The 22,594-nt window shown below is 35.1% G+C and overlaps 1 protein-coding gene across 1 annotated transcript in view; it reads left to right on the top strand.

Moving 5' to 3' along the window:
* Nucleotides 1-20,755, top strand: part of PRKAR2B (protein kinase cAMP-dependent type II regulatory subunit beta) — a 66,407-nt gene extending 45,652 nt beyond the window's left edge. The window contains exons 3-11 of the mRNA XM_072401661.1: nt 533-585; nt 2,740-2,823; nt 8,251-8,357; nt 8,816-8,969; nt 11,982-12,083; nt 12,702-12,776; nt 14,043-14,108; nt 15,252-15,390; nt 16,227-20,755. Coding sequence (XP_072257762.1) covers nt 533-585; nt 2,740-2,823; nt 8,251-8,357; nt 8,816-8,969; nt 11,982-12,083; nt 12,702-12,776; nt 14,043-14,108; nt 15,252-15,390; nt 16,227-16,360 — 914 coding nt within the window. The 3' untranslated portion in view covers nt 16,361-20,755. The remainder of the gene's footprint in view (nt 1-532; nt 586-2,739; nt 2,824-8,250; nt 8,358-8,815; nt 8,970-11,981; nt 12,084-12,701; nt 12,777-14,042; nt 14,109-15,251; nt 15,391-16,226) is intronic.
* Nucleotides 20,756-22,594: the final 1,839 nt, after the last annotated feature.

Raw genomic sequence — 22,594 nt, 5'->3', positions numbered from 1 at the left:
TAAAAAAAGTAACTTCTTTACATTTACATTTTTGCCAACAATGAAAACTTGGGGGAAAATACACCTAATCCTACTCTATTATCTAAAGCAGAGAAACTGATCTATAAGGCTTTCAAGATGCAGCAGTTTTTTGAATCCTTGGGTGGATATAAGGGACTATAAAGCTGATTTTGGTCATCATGTCACCGACTTGGAGCCAGTAGGTGGCACACAAATCATGGAATATTTTTTAGAGACCCTAACAGTACTTTTTTTTTCATTACAATGTTGTAAAAATATACCTTTATGTGCAATGTTAACTGTTGAGTTTCACTGTTTATTTTAGATCTGTGTTTAGGAAGTTACTATGTAATTTACCTTGATATCAAGGCCATGTTATCCAAACACTGTGTATGTAAAATTTAAAATGGGAGCACATTTGAACCATGAATTTAAAGAGCCTACCTGAAAGAAGGGTAGATTGCAGGACTGCATACATTTTTAGGAAGCATTGCCATAACTCATGCCTTTTATCCTGTTGTCTGTTTTGCAGTATGTGCAGAAGCCTTTAATCCAGATGAAGAAGACGATGACACAGAAAAAAGGGTATGCTTTATTCAAGGGGTCATGGCAGTCCTAAATAAATACAGTTACATGTTACGCTTTTCTATTATTTTTCACATAGCAAATACAAACAATTGGAATGTGAATGGAATTTGAGCTCCTGAGCAAAGAGTCCTTCCAGATTATTTTAGGCTATTGTCAGCTGTGTGGAACAATGGGGTCTATTTAATTGTTTTTTTTTAACCAAGTCTCACCCAACTTTTACCCACAATTAACACATTTCTTATATTGAATTCAATTCAAAAATGTATCAATAAAAGCTGATTCACACATTTGTTATATATATAGCATATTGTTTATTAAATTAAAAAAATTCAATGTAAAAATATGTACATTTCTGGTAAAACTTGTGTGAATCTTGGTTAGAAAAATATAAACAGACTCTATGGTGTGATTTTCAAGAGCAAATGAGACCTCATATGTAAGAAAAGACAACAATTTAAATATATATTTTTCAAGGTTTTTATTGCAATTGATTCAAATATTTTTACAGTGTTACTTGCTATTTAAACTTTCCTCTAGAGATAATTCAGTGCTTTTTAATGTCTCCTTTTTCTGCTTTCCTAAAACGTAATTACACTTTGTTTACTCTGTTTATTCCCCCCCCTCCATCCTTTTTAGATGAAAAGGTTACATTGTTTCACAAAAATGTTTGTATAATCAACATCAACAAAAGAATTAAAAAAAATATGGGTAGTTTTTGCTCTTGAGATGCATCTCATATATTTCACATTTAATGTAATAGTGTAATGAGCTAACGAAAAGCAACTTTATATCCTAAAATGTAATGGATGTATTCTCTTGGATTTATTGTATATGTATGTTTTCTTTTACTGCCTGTTCAAAAAAAATTGTTTTAACATAAGTTTAAAAAAAAAACTTAGTTAAGGTACTGCATACATCTTATAGTAATTACTTTTTATGAATAGTAGTTATGTGCTGTTCTCAGCTTTTAATACTTTGGGGAGACAGTCTATGCCTCTTTTCTCCATGGCATTCCTTCTTAGGTCTTTATGTATATATCTGTATATATTATGTCTATATATATATCTATTAAAAGAAAATGTACACTCACCACCCATTTTATTATTTACTCATATTCAACTGCTTGTTAATACAAAATAAAGTAATCAGCCAATCACATGACAGCAACTCACTGTATTTAGGCATGTGGACATTTTCAAGTCAACCTGCTGAAGTTTAGGCATCAAAATAGGGGAAAAGGGGGATTTAAATGCCATGTGCCATGGTTGTGGATGCCAGGTGGGCCAGTCTGAGTATTTCAGAAACTGCTGATATCCTTGGATGTTCATGCACAGGCATTTAGAGGATCTGATTTATTAGAGCTCTCCAAGGCTGGAGATGATACACTTTCATCAGTGAGGCTGAGTGATCCAACAAACCTGGAATGGGTTCCTTCAAAGTCATTTGCTATTTGTTAGCAAATGTTTTGAATACCGGGCCAGATCTATTCCAGGTTTGCTGGATCACCCAGCTTCACTAATGAAAGTGTCTTCTCTCTAGCCTTGGTGAGCTTTAATAAATCAGGCCCATATAGTGTACAGGGAATGATCTGAAAAAGGTAAAATATCAAGTGAGCAGCAGTTATTTGGGAAAAAATGCCTAGATAATACCAAAGGATCTAGTACTTAAAGAGCTTCCACAGTCACCAGATCTCAATTCTATAGAGCATATTTGGGGTGTAACAGGACAGGAGTATGTTAATGTTTAAAAAAGGTTGCCACTGCTGAACCTATTTTAAAGAATGTTAATGAATTATCTTATCTTATTTAAAAAATGTTTAAGCATCAATGTAAAGCTAATATTTTGGTTTCAGGAGTTTGTCACACACATGAAACAAATATGTAAATAACTGTGTGACAATTACCTGAACACCTGAGCTGCATACTGTGATGCAGTGGTTATAAAAATAGAGAAATTGAAAACCAGCCTATAAAGCAGAATTTTTTAGCACAGGCCAGAAATGACATTTTACATATTTTTCTACAGATAAAGGGCAAACTAAAAAAATGTAGAGTTTCAATTGATATATTTATAAACAAAGAGAGATTTATCTTTAACTCCTGATTTCATATGTTATCCTAATATGACATTCTTTTCTTTAATTTGGAAAAGATCATCAATCCAAAAACAGATGATCAACGACAAAGACTTCAAGAAGCTTGCAAAGATATCCTTCTGTTCAAGAGCCTAGATCAAGTAAGTGTTTTACATTTACTTTTGAAAGGATAAAGAGGACATTGTACGCTATTAATTTACAAAATGTATAGACCCCCCCCATGTTCTTATTTTTTTTTTAAAGGACTTGTGTTGGCAAATGATCCTGTGATCAATATCAACACTTTAAAAGTTTTCACTGTGGTTTGCCATGCTAACAAAAACTTTGGAAAAAAACCAAACCAAAGTGTCAACTTAAACCCTAGTTTGAGGTTTAAACATAAGACTAACAATGTCATCTTGTTAAGCTAAAATTAATTTTAAAAAGCCTAAAAAAGAAGAAACTTGCTTATCTTGATATCTTTTAGAGCATTTCTTAAGACTACCATGTCAGATGAGAAGCAGTGAATGAAAATGACTCACAGGGTCAGTAATTCTTTAATTCACTATCTGAAGCTTGCAGTCTGAGTGAATTCTCAAAAGCAGTATGTTTATTGTCAATAAAATATCACTATTTAGGTCATGTGGGGTATAGTAGGAAAATCTTTTTGCAGTCATTATTTCTCTTGTTTCATGTGCTGTTTAAGTGTTATATCAGCCAAACTGGAAGGAAGATCACTACAGATCCAAGCTCATCAATCATTTAAGGATTAAAGAGTTCACCCATGCTAAAATACTGTAAATTAACAGGTTCTCCTTTGAACATGACAATGACCTGAAGCACAAAACTGATCACACAGTAGCTGAAGGAAAATTAAGTAAATGTCCTTGTGTGGCCTAGCAAGAGCTCAGATTGAAACTCTATTGAAAATCTGTACATTATGTGGAATATTGCAGTCCACTAATTGTCACTATTTAACTTGGGTGGTGGGGAGGGGATATTTATTTATCCATCACAGTTTTTTTTCTGAACTGTTTTCTCTTGGATGGTATAAGTTGCCTTGAGTAAATACAGCGGTACAAATTCAAACTGCAAAGCAACAAAATGTGAATATTTTGAGGGGGGTGATCCTTTTTTTTTATCAACTTTAACAGTTAGCATGAATTGATAGATTTGTAATAGGAAATTCTAAATTGTGTTTCGTTTTACATTATACTCTCATCTATAAATCTGCAGTAATATGTCATTTCCATTCTGCTTAAACTAATTTCATAGTTTTTGAAAGGCATGTATCTCTTTTTTAATTACCAGAGTGAAAAAATAAAGGTATCTTGCCAAACAACATGAAAGAGCAGCTCTAGAATAAAATGTGTTACATTAGGACCCTTATCTCAAGAGAATATCACTTGTGATCGAATGAGAGTGTTGCATGGAATAATTTGGAAACACTTGCTTTGACAGTATTAAAGAGACAAAGAATATCACCAACCAAGGGAGAAAAACATTAAATGTAATCTATTCAGTGGATGTTGAAATTATTCTGACTTCACTGAGCGCAAGAAAGCCCTGCTGAGCTGTAGAAGGGTACGAATTACGTATGTAGGTGGTCATGCAGCAGGAAGTCACTGTGGTGCACAGTGCAATAAAAGCTTAAAGAAGAACTTCTGTTTACATTTGTTGTAAACAAGCTAAAAAGCTAAACAAGCTAAAAACATATAATAATTAATGTCCATCATTGTAATTAGGTTAAACAGGATAAAGCAGTGATGAAACACAACAAGCCCTCCAAATAAAGGCTATCATACATGACTAAACTCAACACATATTATGGATCTACAATTTTTATTTAGATGGGGTTCTTACACACCCTAACTGTTTCAGACCCAGAAATATAATCTTTTTCCCTCTCCCCCTCTCTCTCCATCTCTCTCTTATTTATATATACAGTATATATCTTCTGTGAATTTAGTAAATGACGTTGGGGGGTCATTGAGTCTGGAAATTTGAGGACGTCTTAGGACAGAATAGAGTTACTAAGGTGGGCGAACTTCTAATAAAAGTTTACTTAAAGTTTCTCTTTAGGAATTTTGTATCAGGCAAGGCAAATTGACAAGAGAGAGGCGATGGCAAGGTGGATCAGGCAAGGACAGGTGTTGTCTTTTCTTTAGTAAGCATTTTTATCTGCCTGATCGCCACTCCATTTATTAAAATTACCTGAACCATGCACAGTTCTGTTTTGGTTGTCAGGATAATGGCAATTCCAGCTTCCCTGCTGTGCTGGCATTAAATGAACTCTTACACGCATGCACAGGAGTTATGTCATCCTGGCCCGGCCAATCAAGATGGCTAAAGATCGAAATGTGGAAGAGAAGAAGGAAAACAATGGTGGTACTTGTGACAGAATGGGGACAGGTGTGTATCTACTGGGTTTAGTTCTGCTTTCAAGGTGAGTATTGTATCTGGAGCTGTTTCCTCAGCACTCTGGTAGCCCATGAAGAGGAAAGCACAATAATGGTGGCTCAGGTAGCAATGCAATTCAAACTATTTTCCTACTACTAGAAAATGTGCTTTTATTGTAGCTGGTTTTCCAATTGAATTTACCTTCATTTTCTGTTCAACCTCAAAGCTGTCCCAACGCTCCAAGTTTGTGTAAGGACAACTGCAATGAGGAATGTGTGTTACTTATCCATGCCTGTATAGAGTACTGGAAAGGCAGGAAGTGTATTTCCACCATACCTGTACGGGAGAACTTACCGTGTTACAGTGATGAATTCACTAGATTACTTTATAGGGATTGGTTCACTGCACTGGAGTGAATGTCAGCAGCACCAGCAGGGAGGGTACGTTTTTCAATTTTTCCAGGTATAGCTTTGAGCTTGCACAATATATTAAAAGTTGCAAGGAAGAAGTTTGGAAGCCTTTATTGCAGAAAGACAAAGCATGTCTCTTCTACTTACAGAAGTTTCATAGTTTCAAACCACAGTTCTGCGTTACCTGTGCTGATGTTTAAAACATTGTGTTTAGATTATGTATACAGCCTATACAGGTTATGTATACAGCCTTATGTAAATACTTAATGTATGTTCTGATTATATGTGAAGATTTTGAATTTGTGACAAAAATATTGCCACCCTTGCATTTATATCAGAAATTGCACTACTTCTACAAAATTGTTGCAATTACAAATGCTTTGGTATTGTCATGTTTATTTCTTTTGTTGGCACTGGAAGAACACAGATAAGCACAGAAAAAAAATCGGAGACATTCCACACAAAAGTCAATAAAGGAACAGGACAACAATTTTGGCACCCTCAACTTGATAGCACAGATACAGAAAGATACTTGGTAGTACACCCTTTGGAAAAAATAACTGATGTTAATTCTGTAACAATCAGTGAGTTTTTTACATCTTTACTGGAATTTTGGACCACTCTTCCTTTGTCAGCTGCTCCAGGTCTCTCAGATTTGAAGGTTTCCTTCTCCCAACTGCTGTTTTTAGATCTCTCCACATGTGCTCTACAGGATTTAGATCTGGACTCATTTCTGGCCACTTCAGAACTCTCCAGCCCTTTGTCTTAAACCATTTCTGGGAGCTTTTTAGAGTTTGCTTTGGGTCATTGACCTGCTATAAGACCCAAGACCAAGACCTTTGTCTGAGACACAGCTTTTGACACTGGGCTCTACATTGCTCCCCAGAATTCTTTGGTAGTCTTCAGGTTTTATAATACCATGCAAGCAGTCAGAGCTATCATTGCCTGAAGCAGCAAAGCAAACTCAAAAAATCAGTGAACCTCCCCCTTGTTTAACTGTAAGAACCATGTTTTTTTGTCTGAAGTAAACAGTTAAATAATGTACGTTACCAAAAAGCTGTATTTTTGTCTCATCTGTCCAGAGGACATTCTCCCAGATGGATTGTGGCTTTCATTGGTGAGTTTTAGCAAGCTCCATCCTGGCTTTATTTTTCTGTGACAGCAGTGGGGGTCCTCCTGGGTTTCCTGCCATGGCTTCCCATTTCATTCAGATGGCGAAGGATAGTACAAGCTGACACTGTTGTAACCTGTGCCTGCAGGTCAGCTTGAATTTGTTTGGAAGTTGATCAAGGTCCTTTATCCACCATTCGAACAATTCTTCATTGTAACATATCATCAGTCTTTTTAGTCCACGTCCAAGGAAATTAGCTATAGTGCCATGGGCTTTACAATGTTGCGTACAGCAGACACAGGAACATTAAGATTTCTTGAGATGGACCTGTAGCCATGGCATTGTCCATGCTTTTCTATAATTTTGGTTCTCATAATTCTTTGCTCTTCTTTTTGGTAATTATGGCAACATTATCAGCACTAATGGAGACATTGTTGACACTAACATAGGAACATTATATGGGGCAGACCCCAGAGGGAACAGAACAATTTCAGGACAATGAACTCTTCATTGGGACCAGAGCGGATGTTATTCAAAAGTTAATTGCCAAGGCCAGGTGAGAGTGGAGGATGATGTCCGTGGAGGCTGGGCAGAAATTGTCTGTGGTAGCTGGCTCTCAGAAAATTCAGACTGTGCAGAATCTTTACGTTCTGAAAGGGCTGGACAGAAGGCTGGCACTTTGCAGAGTCTAGCTGGACAGGAAGAAAACGATAATATTGAAGGAGAAAAACAAATAGGGTCACCATATCTGAAGACTAGTTAGCTTTATTATATTACATTTTTGTTTTAGGGTTTAGATATACTTTGGGAAGTTGTCAGGTAAGTTGCTTTCTCAGGATCTAGGGTTGTGATGTCAGTACATAAAACCATTGACTTCAACACCTATGTTCATGGTTCCTTCAACTCCTTTTTTTTTTCATAAACTAATTATGTGTTTTATATATTGATTGAAACTTTACAACATACTAAACATTCTTTCACTCACTATCTGTCAGTGAGTACTTGATGTTTAAAGTACTGCTTGCCAATTTTACAGCTATATGAAGATGGTGTCCGAGGCAAATTGCCAAAAACACCCAGCAAAGCTCCCTTACCCAGTCGCAATGGGTCTGATTTAATAAAGCTTTCCAATGCTGGAGAGGTCACACTTTTGCCAGTGAAGCTTAATGATCCAGCAAACCTGGAATGGATGTGGTGAATGATTGAAAACATTTGCTAACAAATAGCTAATGTTTTTTTAAAAAAAACTATTCCAGGTTTGCTGGATCACTCAGGTTCACTAATAAAGGGGATCCTCTCTAGCCTTGGAGAGCTTGAATAAATCAGGCCCAATATCTCATGCTGGGCTGACCAGTCCCCCCTCTATCCGCTTATATGTTTTAAGCTAGAGAGCGTGAGATACTAAGCTAAAGTACAACCCTGGTTAGACGTTCTCCACTGAATGTTTGAAATAAGTTTGTGGGACAAAGACAAGACCTTCTTGTTTGATGAGCTTAACATGCTCAAAGGATTCCTGGACAAATCAACAGCTAATGTATATTAGTATTGTAAAATTAGGAAATAAATAACATAAACACTAAATGTAACCCTAAGTATACATACTTTATCAGGCATTGCAAATCTTAACTGAGAGTCCAGCAAATTGTTATGTCTTTCTTGTTTTGCAGGAACAGATGTCCCAAGTACTAGATGCCATGTTCGAGAAACAGGTCGAATGTGGGGACCACATAATTGATCAAGGTGATGACGGGGACAACTTTTATGTTATTGACAGGTACAGATCTCCTAACAATTTAGTAGGCGGTGTACATATTCACATGTGCAGAATTAGAGATGAGTGAACTTCTGAAAATTTGTGGTTCATCTGAAATTTCAAACATGAAGTCTTATTATTATCACTGGACATCTAAAATAGGTCCCAGAATTTGTGTTGTTGCTTAAATGATAGAAAGGGAATACTATGGGCCAACCTAGGTAAAACTTAAATAGAAGGGCCGTTATATTATATACTTACATTATTATATCTAATGAGAAAGCTTAGGATTCTGTTCAGTTTGTGAACTACTGCTGCAAATGGTAAATTTGCAATTATTAAGATTTTACTACAAAAAAAAATTACAAACTGGTACATTTTGTTTATCTTGAACATAGTAAAATCAAAAAACATATATTTAACACTGCAGGTTTCTTTAATTTGTGGTGGCAATATAATATTTTTTTTTTATACAACAGGGGGACATATGACATTCTCGTGAAAATAGATGGTGTGGAAAAATGCGTCGGTGGTTATGATAACCGAGGAAGCTTTGGAGAGTTGGCTTTAATGTACAACACACCTAGAGCTGCTACAATTGTTGCCACATCTGCTGGAGCAATATGGTGCCTGGTAAGTGTAGTCTATCAATTAGCCTAGGGTGGTAAAACATAACATTATAGTTATAATATATTTATGTTATACTATAAGATTCATGGGAACCCACCCTACAATCCCACACCACCTTCTGCACCTCTCTTTGAATGGAGACTACCCCATCAGGCTGGTGTCCCAATTGGTTTGCCAATAAAGTTATTGAGTCATGTTACGGTAGTGCAGGTAACAGAACAGGTAATGTTTAAAAGGATACCATACCAGTATGCTTGTGTTTTTTTATGTATTGGGGTGGCAGGGTCTCTTAATTAGTTTTATTTGCAAAAAACAAATACTGATAGATTGGTAAATCTTAACCTAAGGAAAGAGATCAGATAAATTGCTGGCTGGGTGGATTGTGAGAACTTTGTTCATCTCAAACTGTGCAAATTTTAAATTTGTTTGAGATTGATTCCTCCTGTTACATAGTACAGAATTACACAAATAGTTGTCTAATTTTAGTTTTTTTCCCCACACAAGATTCACACCACTTTTACATTCTCCTCCTATTGAATCTCAGTTGCTAAGTTGTATGACTAAATGTATAAATACACGTCAATGAGTAACTCCAGAAATAACTGGTATTTATATATACAGTCTAAGCGTAGTCAGGACTACTGATATAGGAATTCAGGCCCAATGCATGTGGTGAATTTACATGGATTTTTTTAATGAAACAAGGAAATAGTGACAGAAGCAAGACGTTCCGACTGTTCTTCAGTCAATCCCAATGCCAAATTAAGAACCCACTTAAAAAAGCATATTAAAAAGCTACAATATCAGTCCAATTTTTTTTAACAAACCATTAAGTATAATATTCATGTCTGTACAATACCGTTCATTTTTTATATCAGTGTAAATGTGTTATGTTAGGTTTATTCTAGCCCAATGCCTTGCATACATTTACATTTGTGAATACATTAATGAACTATGTGAGAGGATGTAAAGGAGATTATTTAAAGGTTTGGAATTCCTCTATGCGGATTATGGATATCCCACTGGTAAAAGGAAGTTTTTTTTCAATGCAGGACAAAATAAAAAATTGATGATGTGTTTTGTGTGGCTCATCAGGGAGTCCCTAAGAGCTCCCCTCTAAGCCCACATTCAAGACACTCAGGCATGCCATTTTAACTCTTTATACTCCTAACACGTCATGATTCAAGTAAGAAGCCCAAGGCAGCTGGAGGATTTTTAGAAAACATGAAATTAGTATCCAGATGCCTGGACAAACATTTTTCCTGAACAGCCAATTACTGAATAGAAAAGCAGAAATCCCTACCTGTTGTCTGGACAGAGAATTCTAACACATGTGACACAGATTTTAACCACAACCTAGGATGGAAGTATTTTTTATTCTACTCTAAAGCTCAAAGGGGTATCCAAAGTACCCATCTGTGATTTTACCTAGGGCATTGATTTACCAAATTTCCAACAGTTACTGTTTAATTCACACAAATTTCACAACATGCACTCATATGGTCAGTGAGATTAAAGGTTCTTTTAGGAGCAAAATCTCAACAGTTGGAACTGTTCTTCTAAAATTGCTTTTCAACCATTCATAAACTTTGTAACACATTTAAAAAAAATCTACACAATTGCAGTGACTAAAATGTATTTGTGGAATTTGTCAAGCGCCCCCTGGTGGTGGAATTTATTATTTTCAAAGATTAAGTTTACCAGGGCTGATACAAAAATATTTTTTTATGTTACATTTAATTTACAATTACATTAAAAAATACATGGTAAATTGTTCAATATGATTCATTATGATGAAACTTACCATAAATTATATTTTATGTATGAAAGAGATAAAAAGTATATAAACACGGTTGATATTATTACACAGTATTTATATAGCACCAAATAGCACTGCTCTATATAGTACTGTACAAAGCCCATAGTCATGTTACTAGCTGTCCCTCTTAGGGGCTCACAATCTAATGTCCTACCATAGTCATATGTCTTTACCACAGTATAAGGTCAAGTTTAGGGGGGGAAACCAATTACCAAACTGGATGTTTTTGGAGGTTAAGACATTTTTATGGTTCATCATCACAATTTACCTTACCAGGTTCAGAGGTAAATAGAACATACGTACTTTCATAAAGCAATACATTTTCTAGGCATAGGGTACAAACATAGTTTTGGAAATTGCAAGACTGAGCATCTGCACAGTCAATATTGGCTGTAGTCTAGTGAGACAGAGATGTACATAAGCGTCAATTTGTCATGTTGTTGACTATTAGTAGCATATTTCTTTGTATAATTAAACAGTTCAGACTACTACCCTGTCTGCCAGTGCTTTCCGATCCATTCTCCATTGTTGCTGCTCCTGCACAGATTATGCATTTTGTGAGTGGAATAGTGTACTACTATTACTATTTTTGTACTTACTACTCATCCCGATTGGGTTTGTTCATTTAAAACTAGACTTACCAGCTAGACGTATAACCATGGACCTAGGAGTAGGATAGTCAGGAATCCTTCTACAAGCTCACAGATTTTCTAGGAACTGAATGTTTACAGATATTTCTTGTACCTATATAATTGTATCTGTATGATAGTTGCTGTATTTTCCTGGTCATTCTCCAGATGCTGCTTTTCTTTTAATACAGGAATGTAGGAAGTGGGGATTTTCAAATGTGCCAGCTGAACCTTATGTTGATTGATGGTACCAGTATGTGCAACCAAGACTAAATAATTTTGCTACCACTTATACTAGTTGTAGGGTATCATAGGGTGAAAGGCATATGAATTTGATTCATTTTAGTAGAAATTTTATTCAGGGACATACAAAACAGACCGATGGTGAGAAGTAATTGGCAAAATATGATATGTCACGTAAAAACATTTGTAAGCAAGCTAACTGCATTCATTTGTCTTTGCTGACTGGGTTATCACAATACTTTAATTGGTTCTTCTGTGTAAAATGACAAAGTAATATATTCTAGCGATAGAGTGATTAATTACTTGTTTTTTTTTTATCTAAAGGACAGAGCAACTTTCCGAAGAATAATTGTTAAAAACAATGCCAAAAAGAGAAGAATGTATGAAAATTTTATAGAGTCTCTGCCATTCTTAAAGTCTTTAGAAGTAAGTATTACCAACACGAAAAAAAGCAATAAACCAAGCATAGGGCCAGCATTGGAAACCACAAGACTCCTTATTACATCATCTATGTGGATCCTTACCCACTGTTACATGTCATTGTCATTAATACATATCATTGTAGTATATACAATAATATAATATAGCTAGAATGCAATCATTGTTCTGACCATAATATATACCTTTTCCTCTCCAAATGTAATAACATATATAAATCCAATTTTACGTAAGATACAAAATTTCTGATGATAAATATTCAAACATGTTTTCTGATTTCTTGGTTTTGTCTTTCTGATGGCTTAATGGTCAAACTACTTATACCATTGTCAGATCAAAGTCTACTTTTCCAATTATTATTGTCTGTAAACTTGCCTGTATCTTAGCACCCACACTGTTCTGCTTACTTAGCCTGTCATTGAGAGAAACCCTGTCTGCTTAACAAGCAAAATAAATTCTGGATGACTGGCCACATTTGGACAGATTTATGTCTAAGCTTTCTACAGAATTGATGTCTATATCATCCCCATGGCTGCTCAAATCAAGCATATACTTTTATGATTATGTGCAAATTCATGCATTTGTTTTTATTGCATTTCTCTGCAGTTATCAGAACGCTTAAAGGTGGTAGATGTCATAGACACCAAAAACTACAGTGATGGAGAACAAATAATTGCTCAGGTATTTTATATTATATAAAATAATAAATCCTATTGTTTTAATCTTTCTAGTAATATCATACTTTTATTTTTAACAAGTTAACGCAAATTACATTTGTTGGGTAACAAAGGCAGGACAGCAAAAGATTCAACCTGCTCATATATCTGTACCCCTAACATTAGCATTGGAGGGAATGAGACCATTCTCCTAGATTTAGCAATCAATTCCCAGGCTCAATCACTGTTACATAGGGAGGGGGGTTTAATAATCCAGTGAAAGCTCCAACACTGATTGTTACGTAAGTGCTCACAAAGGTATTAGACTTGGCGCTTCCACAGGTGAACAGTAAACTGGAAAAGGTTAGTATCAGCTGGTGAGCACCTGCTGTATATTCTGTATGTTATGAAGCAATTTCTGTGTTTTTCTTCTGATGCCTGATAACTCTAGTTCACCTAAATAGCAAAAAAGTTTTTTTTAAACTGCAGTTGTGTAGTGGCTCCTTCATTTATAAAAAGCCATCTTTGAGACCCTAGTGCGGACATGGTGGTCCAACACACCCACTGTTGCCCAGGTGAAGTAGAAAATGATGCTGTACTTTGTTAATAAAAACATGCTGGTTAGGCTTCAGCACAGAATGAAAGCCCCCTGGAAAATTTGGGAGGCTTGCATTGAGAATTATCTTTCAAGGGACATTAACCCTTCAGTACTTACTGCCTAACTGAGCTTGGGCATGCATTTTCCTCTGTGCATATAGCCTGGTTTGACCCCATTTCCCCCTCATTTTCTTCTTCTTTTTTTCCCATTCCGCTTCTTTGTCTTTGGTATGTGTTTGTGTCATGCCCAGTATCAGTACTGTAAGTTGTGCATATAGTAATTATAGAAGGGGGTTCCCTGAAGACATGAATTTTAGTTAAAGGGGTTCTCCCATGTTAAAAAGGCTCCCATGTTAAAAAAAGCTCTAAACTGTTTTGGGATGTGAAACAGGTCCATTGTAAATATAGTGTGAAAAAGTTTCACCACGGTTCTGCTTGTTTTGCAGTCCAATTTTGACTATTTGTAAAATACTTTTAAAGATATGCTTTGAGCCTGTCAAAGGGACAAACTTTTTATATCCCTATTTTAACCCATCACAAATTGTTTTTTTTTTAGTGTTATTTTATTTTATTTATTTATTGTTTTATCATAATATTTTTTAGTTTGTACTTTAGTGTAATATCTTTGATTGCATTTAGTTTGTGTGTGCTTCTTCCAGTATTCCTCAATTATATAATCTGTTTTCTATGACAGGGAGATGGCGCAGATAGTTTTTTTATTGTAGAATCTGGAGAAGTCAAAATAACCATGAAAACCAAGGTACGATTATCTAAATATATCCCTAAAAACCATGAACTGTATGGTAAGTAGTGAGTGCTTTGTGAATTTTAAGATAGGTATCAGAGATACATTAAAAATCATATCTGTGTCATTTCTGTAAGACAGTTGGCTAATGAAAGGTACGTATTTCAAAGAACAATGACTATTTCCAATATTCTGTAACAGAAATTAGTAGTGGAGCTTGGCCGTTACATCTTGCTTGAAAAACAGTGAGACAGTCATAATAGTGATAAAGTATAAGGTATCAACCCCATTGTTCCCCACTAAACAGCACTGAAATCCCACAACCAGTTTTCTTCAGTCATACATAGAAAAATTTCTATTAATGTTTAAGCTAAAGTAAATGCATATTTGCAACTTATATTAGCTGTTAGACATAACTCTAATGAAAATTCTCAGCTTGATAACTTCCCAGTTTCCACATATAGGAAATTTTATAACATGACCTTTGACATTGTGTATGATCTTTTCCAGGAAAAAATCCTCCAAAGCAGTAGCACACTGGAAATCAATTATTATTTAATCAATAAAAGCATGGAGCAGCCATAGAGACAGATACATTCCTGCACAAGCCTTTCATGTCTGAAATGTATTGAGCAACAAACACAATTGACTAGTGATCAAGTGGCTCTCGCTTAATGCATGCTAAAAGAAATAAATAAGTAGAATGCTTGCAATCTGCAGAAATATATATATATATATATATATATATTAGTTAGTTAAATATAAAAGTATTGCACAGTGTATAATATCACTACTCTTTTATTACATCTAACATATCTTTATGCGAAGATATATACAAAATACAAATACTTCATCTCATCTTCAAGTGTGAACAGGGTAAAATTCTGGCCCTTTAAAATTATAAATAAAAAATTTACAGTTTTACAGAAGTGCAGTAAAGATGATTTTATCTACAGTTGATTTTCATCTCCAAAACTATTAATACCCCCTGATAGTAAAATAACATTTTATGTTTTTATTTTACAGGAATTTTTCCTTCACAAAATCCCATTAGGGGAAACACTGATTTATTTTTACTGTTTGTCTTACTGTACCTGTTTGTTTGTATTAATACATTAGGCTTTCATACCACAGTGACACATCACTTTATTTTCTTAGAGTAAAGCAGATTCTGAAGACAATGAAGCAGTTGAAATTGCTCGTTATTCCAGAGGACAGTATTTTGGAGAACTTGCCTTGGTGACCAACAAACCCAGAGCTGCCTCAGCATATGCAGTTGGTAATATAAAATGTTTAGGTATGTCATGTTGTGTTTTTTTTAATATCTTAATACGGGGTCTGTATGAGTATCCTAATAAAAGTCTGTATGAATTTATCTATAGAGAGTGTAGTAAAAGAAGGAGTAAGTAGGAAAGCTATGGATTGCATAGTTTGTTTCCAAATGTATTTCACCTACAGTTCAGTAGACCATGGTATTGTCCCAGCTCGGTACTGCCTAAGATTAAAGTAAAGGGTTCTATTTTAGTGAAAAAGACTATATATCTCATAAATATTTTTGAATAAAGGTGAACTTCTTTCATGTAAATTCCAAGATCTTCCAAATTTACCCACAGTAGTTTTTTTCTTGATATATTTAGCAGTACTGTGTATGGTTAGGCATATGACAACAGTCTTAGGGTGCAGGTAAACTCTGGTGCCAGGACCCTGGGTTTTACCATAATGTGTCAAAGATCAAACAGTTACACTGTTGCTCCTTATTCTGTTGCTGCCACTGTCATCTGTATCAGTGAGATAACTCCAACCACTTTGGAGAACTTAATATTGGCACAGAATTGCATCATGACCATACATTGATCTGTGGCTCAGTGTACATACAAAACATGTGTTGACAGGCAGGCAAAATGATCTTACAGAAGATCATAATAGAAGAGAAGAGAGATTCTTGGTCAAAAGACTTCCTGTCAATATTTTCGATGACATTATTGCTTTAAAGGTATTATTCAGTAGAGAGAGAGAGAACCTCCCTGGTACAAGCGCAAAGTTTGCGCATAGAATGACATACAAAGTCACAGAAACATGGATGTAAAAGAAGTTAATGGAAAAATAACTAATTTGTTTTCTGCTTTTTCATAGTCATGGATGTCCAAGCCTTTGAAAGGCTTTTGGGACCCTGTATGGAAATTATGAAAAGAAACATTGCAAATTATGAAGAGCAGCTGGTTGCACTATTTGGAACAAATATGGACATTACTGATCCAAGTTCATGAATGGAAGATACCAGTGTGGAAGGCTGGACAAAAAAAGGAGAAACCATAGCACAGTAGTGGTCAGTCCACTGAGAATGTGTCATTTTTTGTGTAGATGCCAAGCATATTCTGTGATTTTTGTTATTACCTTTTTTTTTATAGCTCCTTGGCAGAAAAAGCTTGCAGTCCATAACTGCTTAGAAACAGTTTGCAGTTCACACTGAAGGTTTTAATATCTTAATTATTTTTTGTATTGTTATCTATTATTTACAGGTATGCCGATAATGAACATTGTGATTTTATAGACTTGATTTGCAATATTTCCTAAGCATTTAGGGTCTAGAATCTCAGAGAGCCTGTTTAGATGACTCTGCATCTTCCCAATACAATATAGTTGTACAGCTAAAAGATCAAATACATGTGCTGTTTTAGGGCATTCAAATGCAATGGCTTACCTCCAGTTCAGAACTCTGCAATTCTATTAATTGGATAGGCTTAGCATGTTGTTTTTTTTGCATTGGCCCTTTAAGAGTAAAATCGAAAACAGAATGAGCCAGTAAGCATGCCAGTGCCATTTTGCTGAAATGTGTAATGCCTGTTATTATATTGTGTCACTTTTTTATTATTTGTTTTATTTCATGCAGTTTGTTTTAAAATAAGGTACAGCAAATGCATTTTTTATCAACCCAATTGAAAACATACAGTATTTATACTGCTCAGCTGATTACAGGGTCAGTTCCGCTTAATAATAATGGCCTTATTCAGTTGGTGCTAAGTATAGAAACTCCTAAAACACAATAACTGAGACTTATTGTTGTGAGTTGCCGCACTTCACAATTACTACGTTTTTGTGCTGTCTTACAGGTTCTACCAGACAAATACTAGGTCCAGAAATCACCATGTGCTCATTTTTTTTCCGATGTGGCACTGTGCAAATCATGGGGGCATACTCATAAGGTATTCAAAGTGCAACAGTGTCCACAGCCTAAGCCTGCCGACTAGTAAAAAAAAAAAAAAAGACAAACGTTCTAAAATTTAACATACTGCAAACACAACATAAACCTTAAATTTGGCATATTTTCGTTTTTGTTGCACTGTGATTTGATAAATCAAATCATACATTTGTATTTTATTAAAACCTATGTGCTGCTCCTTGAACTACCCAAAGAATGATAAGTATTCTGGGTATGTTTGTATGTAAATAACAGTGTTTTGGATCATAACACTATTTTTATGTTTAAAATAGCTCCCTGCTGGAACTGTATGAAAACATCTCAGACGTAGACTCAGAATTAGGAGTCAGTCCTGCAGCAAAAGTGTGCAGGAAGGTATCGGTAACTGGGTGGGCACAATGGTGTTTTGATAATAAATGTCAATCCAACTTGTTCTTCCTGGATTTGCATGCACAAATACCCCTTCTGTTCATATTGCCACCACGGCATTTCTAGTATTTTCTGGAGATGTGGTGCACCTAACAGTGTTTCTGGATTGATGTGGGGTTAAGTATATAGTAAAGCTCAAATGGACTTATCCCCTACCCTTTCTTTATTATTTTAGTATGATAAAGTCAGAGGCTTTTCCATCAGCCTATGAACTAAAGCCCATAATGTCATTATTAAGTCTCATATATCCCCACTATATGTAATTACTAGCACTGTAACACAATGAATTTGTCCCATGTATCTGTGACAATGCCATCTAGTACAGATACCTTTCTTGCAGAAGGATATTAGTGAACAGAAAACTGTTCGTATAGCCAGTAACACAAATACTTCTCATACACAACATGATTATTTCAGAAGATGTAAGCATACTGTTTATGCCAGTTTTTGTCTCTCTTCCCATCTCATAAATGACCTAGTTCTGTCTTCATAGCATAACAGTATTATAACATCTGCTTTGTGTCTCAGTGTTATGGTGAAATGAATGTCCTCCCTTCATGTTAATTACACACTGTGAAGAATTTAATAAACCACTTCTCAAAGTGAGATGTGATAGGATATTATTGACTTATACTGAACATCATTCAGCCATTGTGCAGTGGCATATGCAGAATATATACTGACAGCCATAAGATTGGTTTTACTTTAACATTGGTCACGTTTAATGAAAAGTTAGGAAAAGTAAATGTGGCCTTGCGTACTGCTCCTGCTTAGAGTCTACATGTCTTTATTCCCCAACAGCTGTCTGGAAACAAAGCATTCCCTTGACTGGTTGCCTTGAGCAACACCTCCATTGTATTGGTGGCTCAAAGTTTTGCCCAACGCAATCGTAAAGTTTCAGTTCACATCAACATGCTGAAAAAAAAAAAAAATAACATGTAGAATAATTGTGTGGCATGTTCTGACAAAATAAAGAAATGAAGCTGATTTTTCATACAAATTGAAGGAACGCTGCTCTGCTGCCCCTCTGTCATCTTTATTGTTTTAAACCTACGTTTTTACAGAAGAAGCATGCAATAAAGATTAATCTATAATTTTGCTTAATTTCCAAAGTTTACAAAAATTAGGAAATTGTTCATTCAGATGTAAAGACCTTAATGTGTACTTGAATTTTGGAAGTTTTTTTAAATAAAAGGTATTTGTATGTTGTTCTCCAAAGCATGATCTCCATCTACATACATTTATTTTGTCTCCATGAAGTGCCATTCTGTTTATGTTCTCGCTTCACAATGAGAATATTTCAGGAATGGAACTTCACAGAGATATAGTAAAGATATGTAACCAACTGTGCTAACATACAAATAATTTTATTTGTGTAAAGTTACACACTTTCTGTGTGTAGATTGGCATCAAGTCTACTAGCAGGAAGTAGAATATCCCAAGATTGAGCCTTAGCAGAGCCAAAGTTAAGGTATGTAGCTAATGTTTCAGAGGAGAACTACAAGAATGTTCAGAGTTCAGAGCATTCAAGGACATCCAGAGTTCAGGTACACTTTATTTTAATGAAATCTAGGTTGTAGTATTGGTGGAGTTTAGCTCATCCAAGCTCCTACATACAGTTATCCAAACAAAAAGTTTCCAACTTCATATCATAGGCCATAACTACTATAACTGCATTGTTCATTGTGCCCATGCAGATATAAATTATCTGTACATCAATGAGCTACTTGCAATTTACTAGTACTATTTTAGCCTTTGAAAAAATAAGAATGAACATTGTAATGTTAACAAGCTAGAGATACCACTGTTATTTATTCTGGAAAAGACCCATTATCTAGTTGCCCAGAATATCGGAATTCGACACAATATAAGTGATATGTTCAATGTAAAACAATTTCAGACAAATTATTCTGAAATGTTAGTATCAAGTCAAAGTATTTATATCAAAATATTATCTAAGCAGTCCCACCAACAGGTTTACTGGCAGACCTGAGGAGTCCTTAATGATGCTGACATTTATACACCCAAATTCCCAGCATTCAGCCATAAATAAAGGGCCCTACTGCATTGAGTTCTGTGTTGTACTGATCTCTGGCATGTCCTGGTACTGCCTCCAGCAATAGAAATAAATGGTGACAAATTTTATTGTCAGTGTGTGGTTTGTATAGTGAACTGTACCACATGAAATGGATTCATTCCTTCATATTTCTTAAAACCCAATACATGCATTACTGTAACGAGAAGAAAAAATACAAAAAAAATTTGGTTAGTTTGATGTGAATGGTTGCACCTTGTATACTTATTTTAATTTATTCACAAATAGTCAGTAAAAGTAGGTACATTTTTTCAGTAAATCACCATTTCACAGCATGAAGTGAAATAAGACTATTACATACATATGAAACCCTGTTCCAGAATGGCCATCTTCAGAACTCTTATCAGACACCTAGGGGTCTATTTATAAAGCAATGAATTTGACATTTGATGAAAGATTCTCCGGTGGTGAATTGTTTACTGCCTTTAAAACACATGGACCGTTAAGATTCTCCACCAGAGAATGTTTCGGTGAATGTCAGATTCACTTCTTTATAAATGGATCTCATAATGTGTCCAATTCCTGTGGACCAATCCTTTAAAAGAACAATTCAACCAACAATAGTTTTTTTTACTATAAAGTTTCTATATTTGTTCTTTTATTTCCTTTGTTGCTTATTTTGTACATGATGAGTTGTAATAAAAGCTGAAATAAAGTATCTTGTTCTAATGAGGCAACTGAGCACTTTTAGAATTGCTAGTGTTGGTGTATCAGGTAACAAGTAGTGGCAGAATGAAATGTAATAAAGATTTTTCATTGATTCATATAAATCTTGTATATTACAGCACTAGTTTTATGTTAATTTCATCTATGTATTAAATAGCTGTAATATTGGATAACTTGGCATTTAACGCTTGTCACAATATTTTCTGTATAAGTTATTTTAGTTTTTCATCATCAATGAATATTATAAATAAACAGCACTTTTATTACATAAAATGTAATGTGTTTGTCTTTACTCTTCTGTTCTTTGCATGCATCTTTTGATAAAACTAGAATTTGAATAAATTAGTGCCTGCATTCTGTAAAGTTACTATGTAAGCAGTGTAAAAATGAAATGCCTATAAACACCTCTATGTACTGGCACATTGGAACGAATGTAAAATTTACACATGGTGTGTAAATATGGATGAACCCCTAGCTATCTCTGGAGGAACCTTGGTTGAGACTACTACTGTAAGTGGTGCTAATCACTTTGATAAGACACTTTGCTGAAGAGGTTTGAAATTGTTAATTAAACTTGAGGTTTGGAGACTGGGCATTGGCAGTGTGGATGGGAATCTTGGCTGAGAAATATAATAACCATCTCAACATTTTACCTCTAAGCTGGTCATAGTTATGATATGGTCAGGTGACCAACCAACATGGAGGAACCAGTGGAGAAGATGTTCTAGCGGCAAGGGTTAGCTCTTATCACTGAGAAAATGACAGGTAAGTTAGTTAAATTCTGCTTTACATTTCCCTTTAGTTTGTTACTGTAATGTGCATTATTAATAACTATGACTATGTTTCTAAAAAATAATATTTTGAAGCATCTACTGCTTCTTGAAATGATTTTCAACAATTCTTGTCTACATGCATTAGCTCCAGCAATGGCAGGTTTCCTAGGGTAACAACAGTCAATCATACCTGTGTAGAAGTTATGTTAAAAATTGTAGTCTATTGAAAGTCCATATGACAGGGTGACAACACAACAGTACAATAAGAAGACAAGGAGAAGCACTGGCACTATATACTGAAGAAGGATGACAGGACCACCAGGGTATTATTTTAATGAAAGCTTCCCCGCTTTTAAAATATTAAAATTCATTTTGGAATCACACTTTTTTTTTTCAAAATACCAAATGTATAATTGTGGAGCCTGGCTGATAGTATAAAACTTTTCATGTAGTTCAATAATGCAGTTTTTAGAGGCCTATACATCAGATCAAAAAGAAAGACATAAAGACAAAAAAGGACACAGAAATTTGGTTCCAAAAGTGGAACAGTCCCTCCAAATGAGGTGCAGTTGGTAACTATATTTAAACTATAGAGGCTATGCTCAAAACAGGCAAGTCGATGGCAAAGGTCTTGTCACTGCCTATAGGCCCCTTGCAGCTCATCTTTTCCCAATCACTAACTTTCCATGACTTGTACCTACCATGTTTCTGTATGGCAGTGACCATCTATGTTAAGAAGCAGGGCTTTGCTTCCTAATGTCAGAGCTGACCCCCTGATGACTGGTAATTGAGAATTCAATAATCAGGAGTAGGTATGCAGAAGAAATCATTTAAAGGAATATAAAAGAGAAACAGAAGCAGGTAAATGTTTGTTAAGAAGTGAGCAGCCTAGTAATGCTTAATCTTATCTGACACAAGAAGTCAGAGACAGCAGTCTGACATTGCAGGTAAAGTTTTCAAGACCTTGCTAAAATAAAATTAACATATTTATTCTGATATGAGAACAAATTTTTACTTTTTAATGATGGGAGTCCTCCATTCCAATGCAGCTGATCGCATTATAAATCCTTTTCATTGTTTGTGCAACATAAGCGCTAGTTTGAGTCAGTTCACATGTGGGGTTATTATTTTTGAAAATGCTATTTGCCTGTGTGTCATGTGATCAGACCTTTGTACTGCAGCCTGACTTATGCACAATTATATGCATGATTCTTCTGGGTCGCCAACCTGAAATAGTTTGCAAATTATGAAGTATGAGGATTTACATTGAGTTAGCCCTAATACTAGGACTCACTGTAGCATTAGAGGTAAGTATATAAAGCTGCGAGGAGAATGAACG

The sequence above is a fragment of the Pyxicephalus adspersus genome, chromosome 2 (assembly GCF_032062135.1).
Source record: "Pyxicephalus adspersus chromosome 2, UCB_Pads_2.0, whole genome shotgun sequence".
NCBI classification, from domain to species: Eukaryota; Metazoa; Chordata; class Amphibia; order Anura; family Pyxicephalidae; genus Pyxicephalus; species Pyxicephalus adspersus.
The sequence above is the reverse complement of the archived record's forward strand: the minus strand, read 5'-3'. Positions and strand labels throughout refer to the sequence as shown.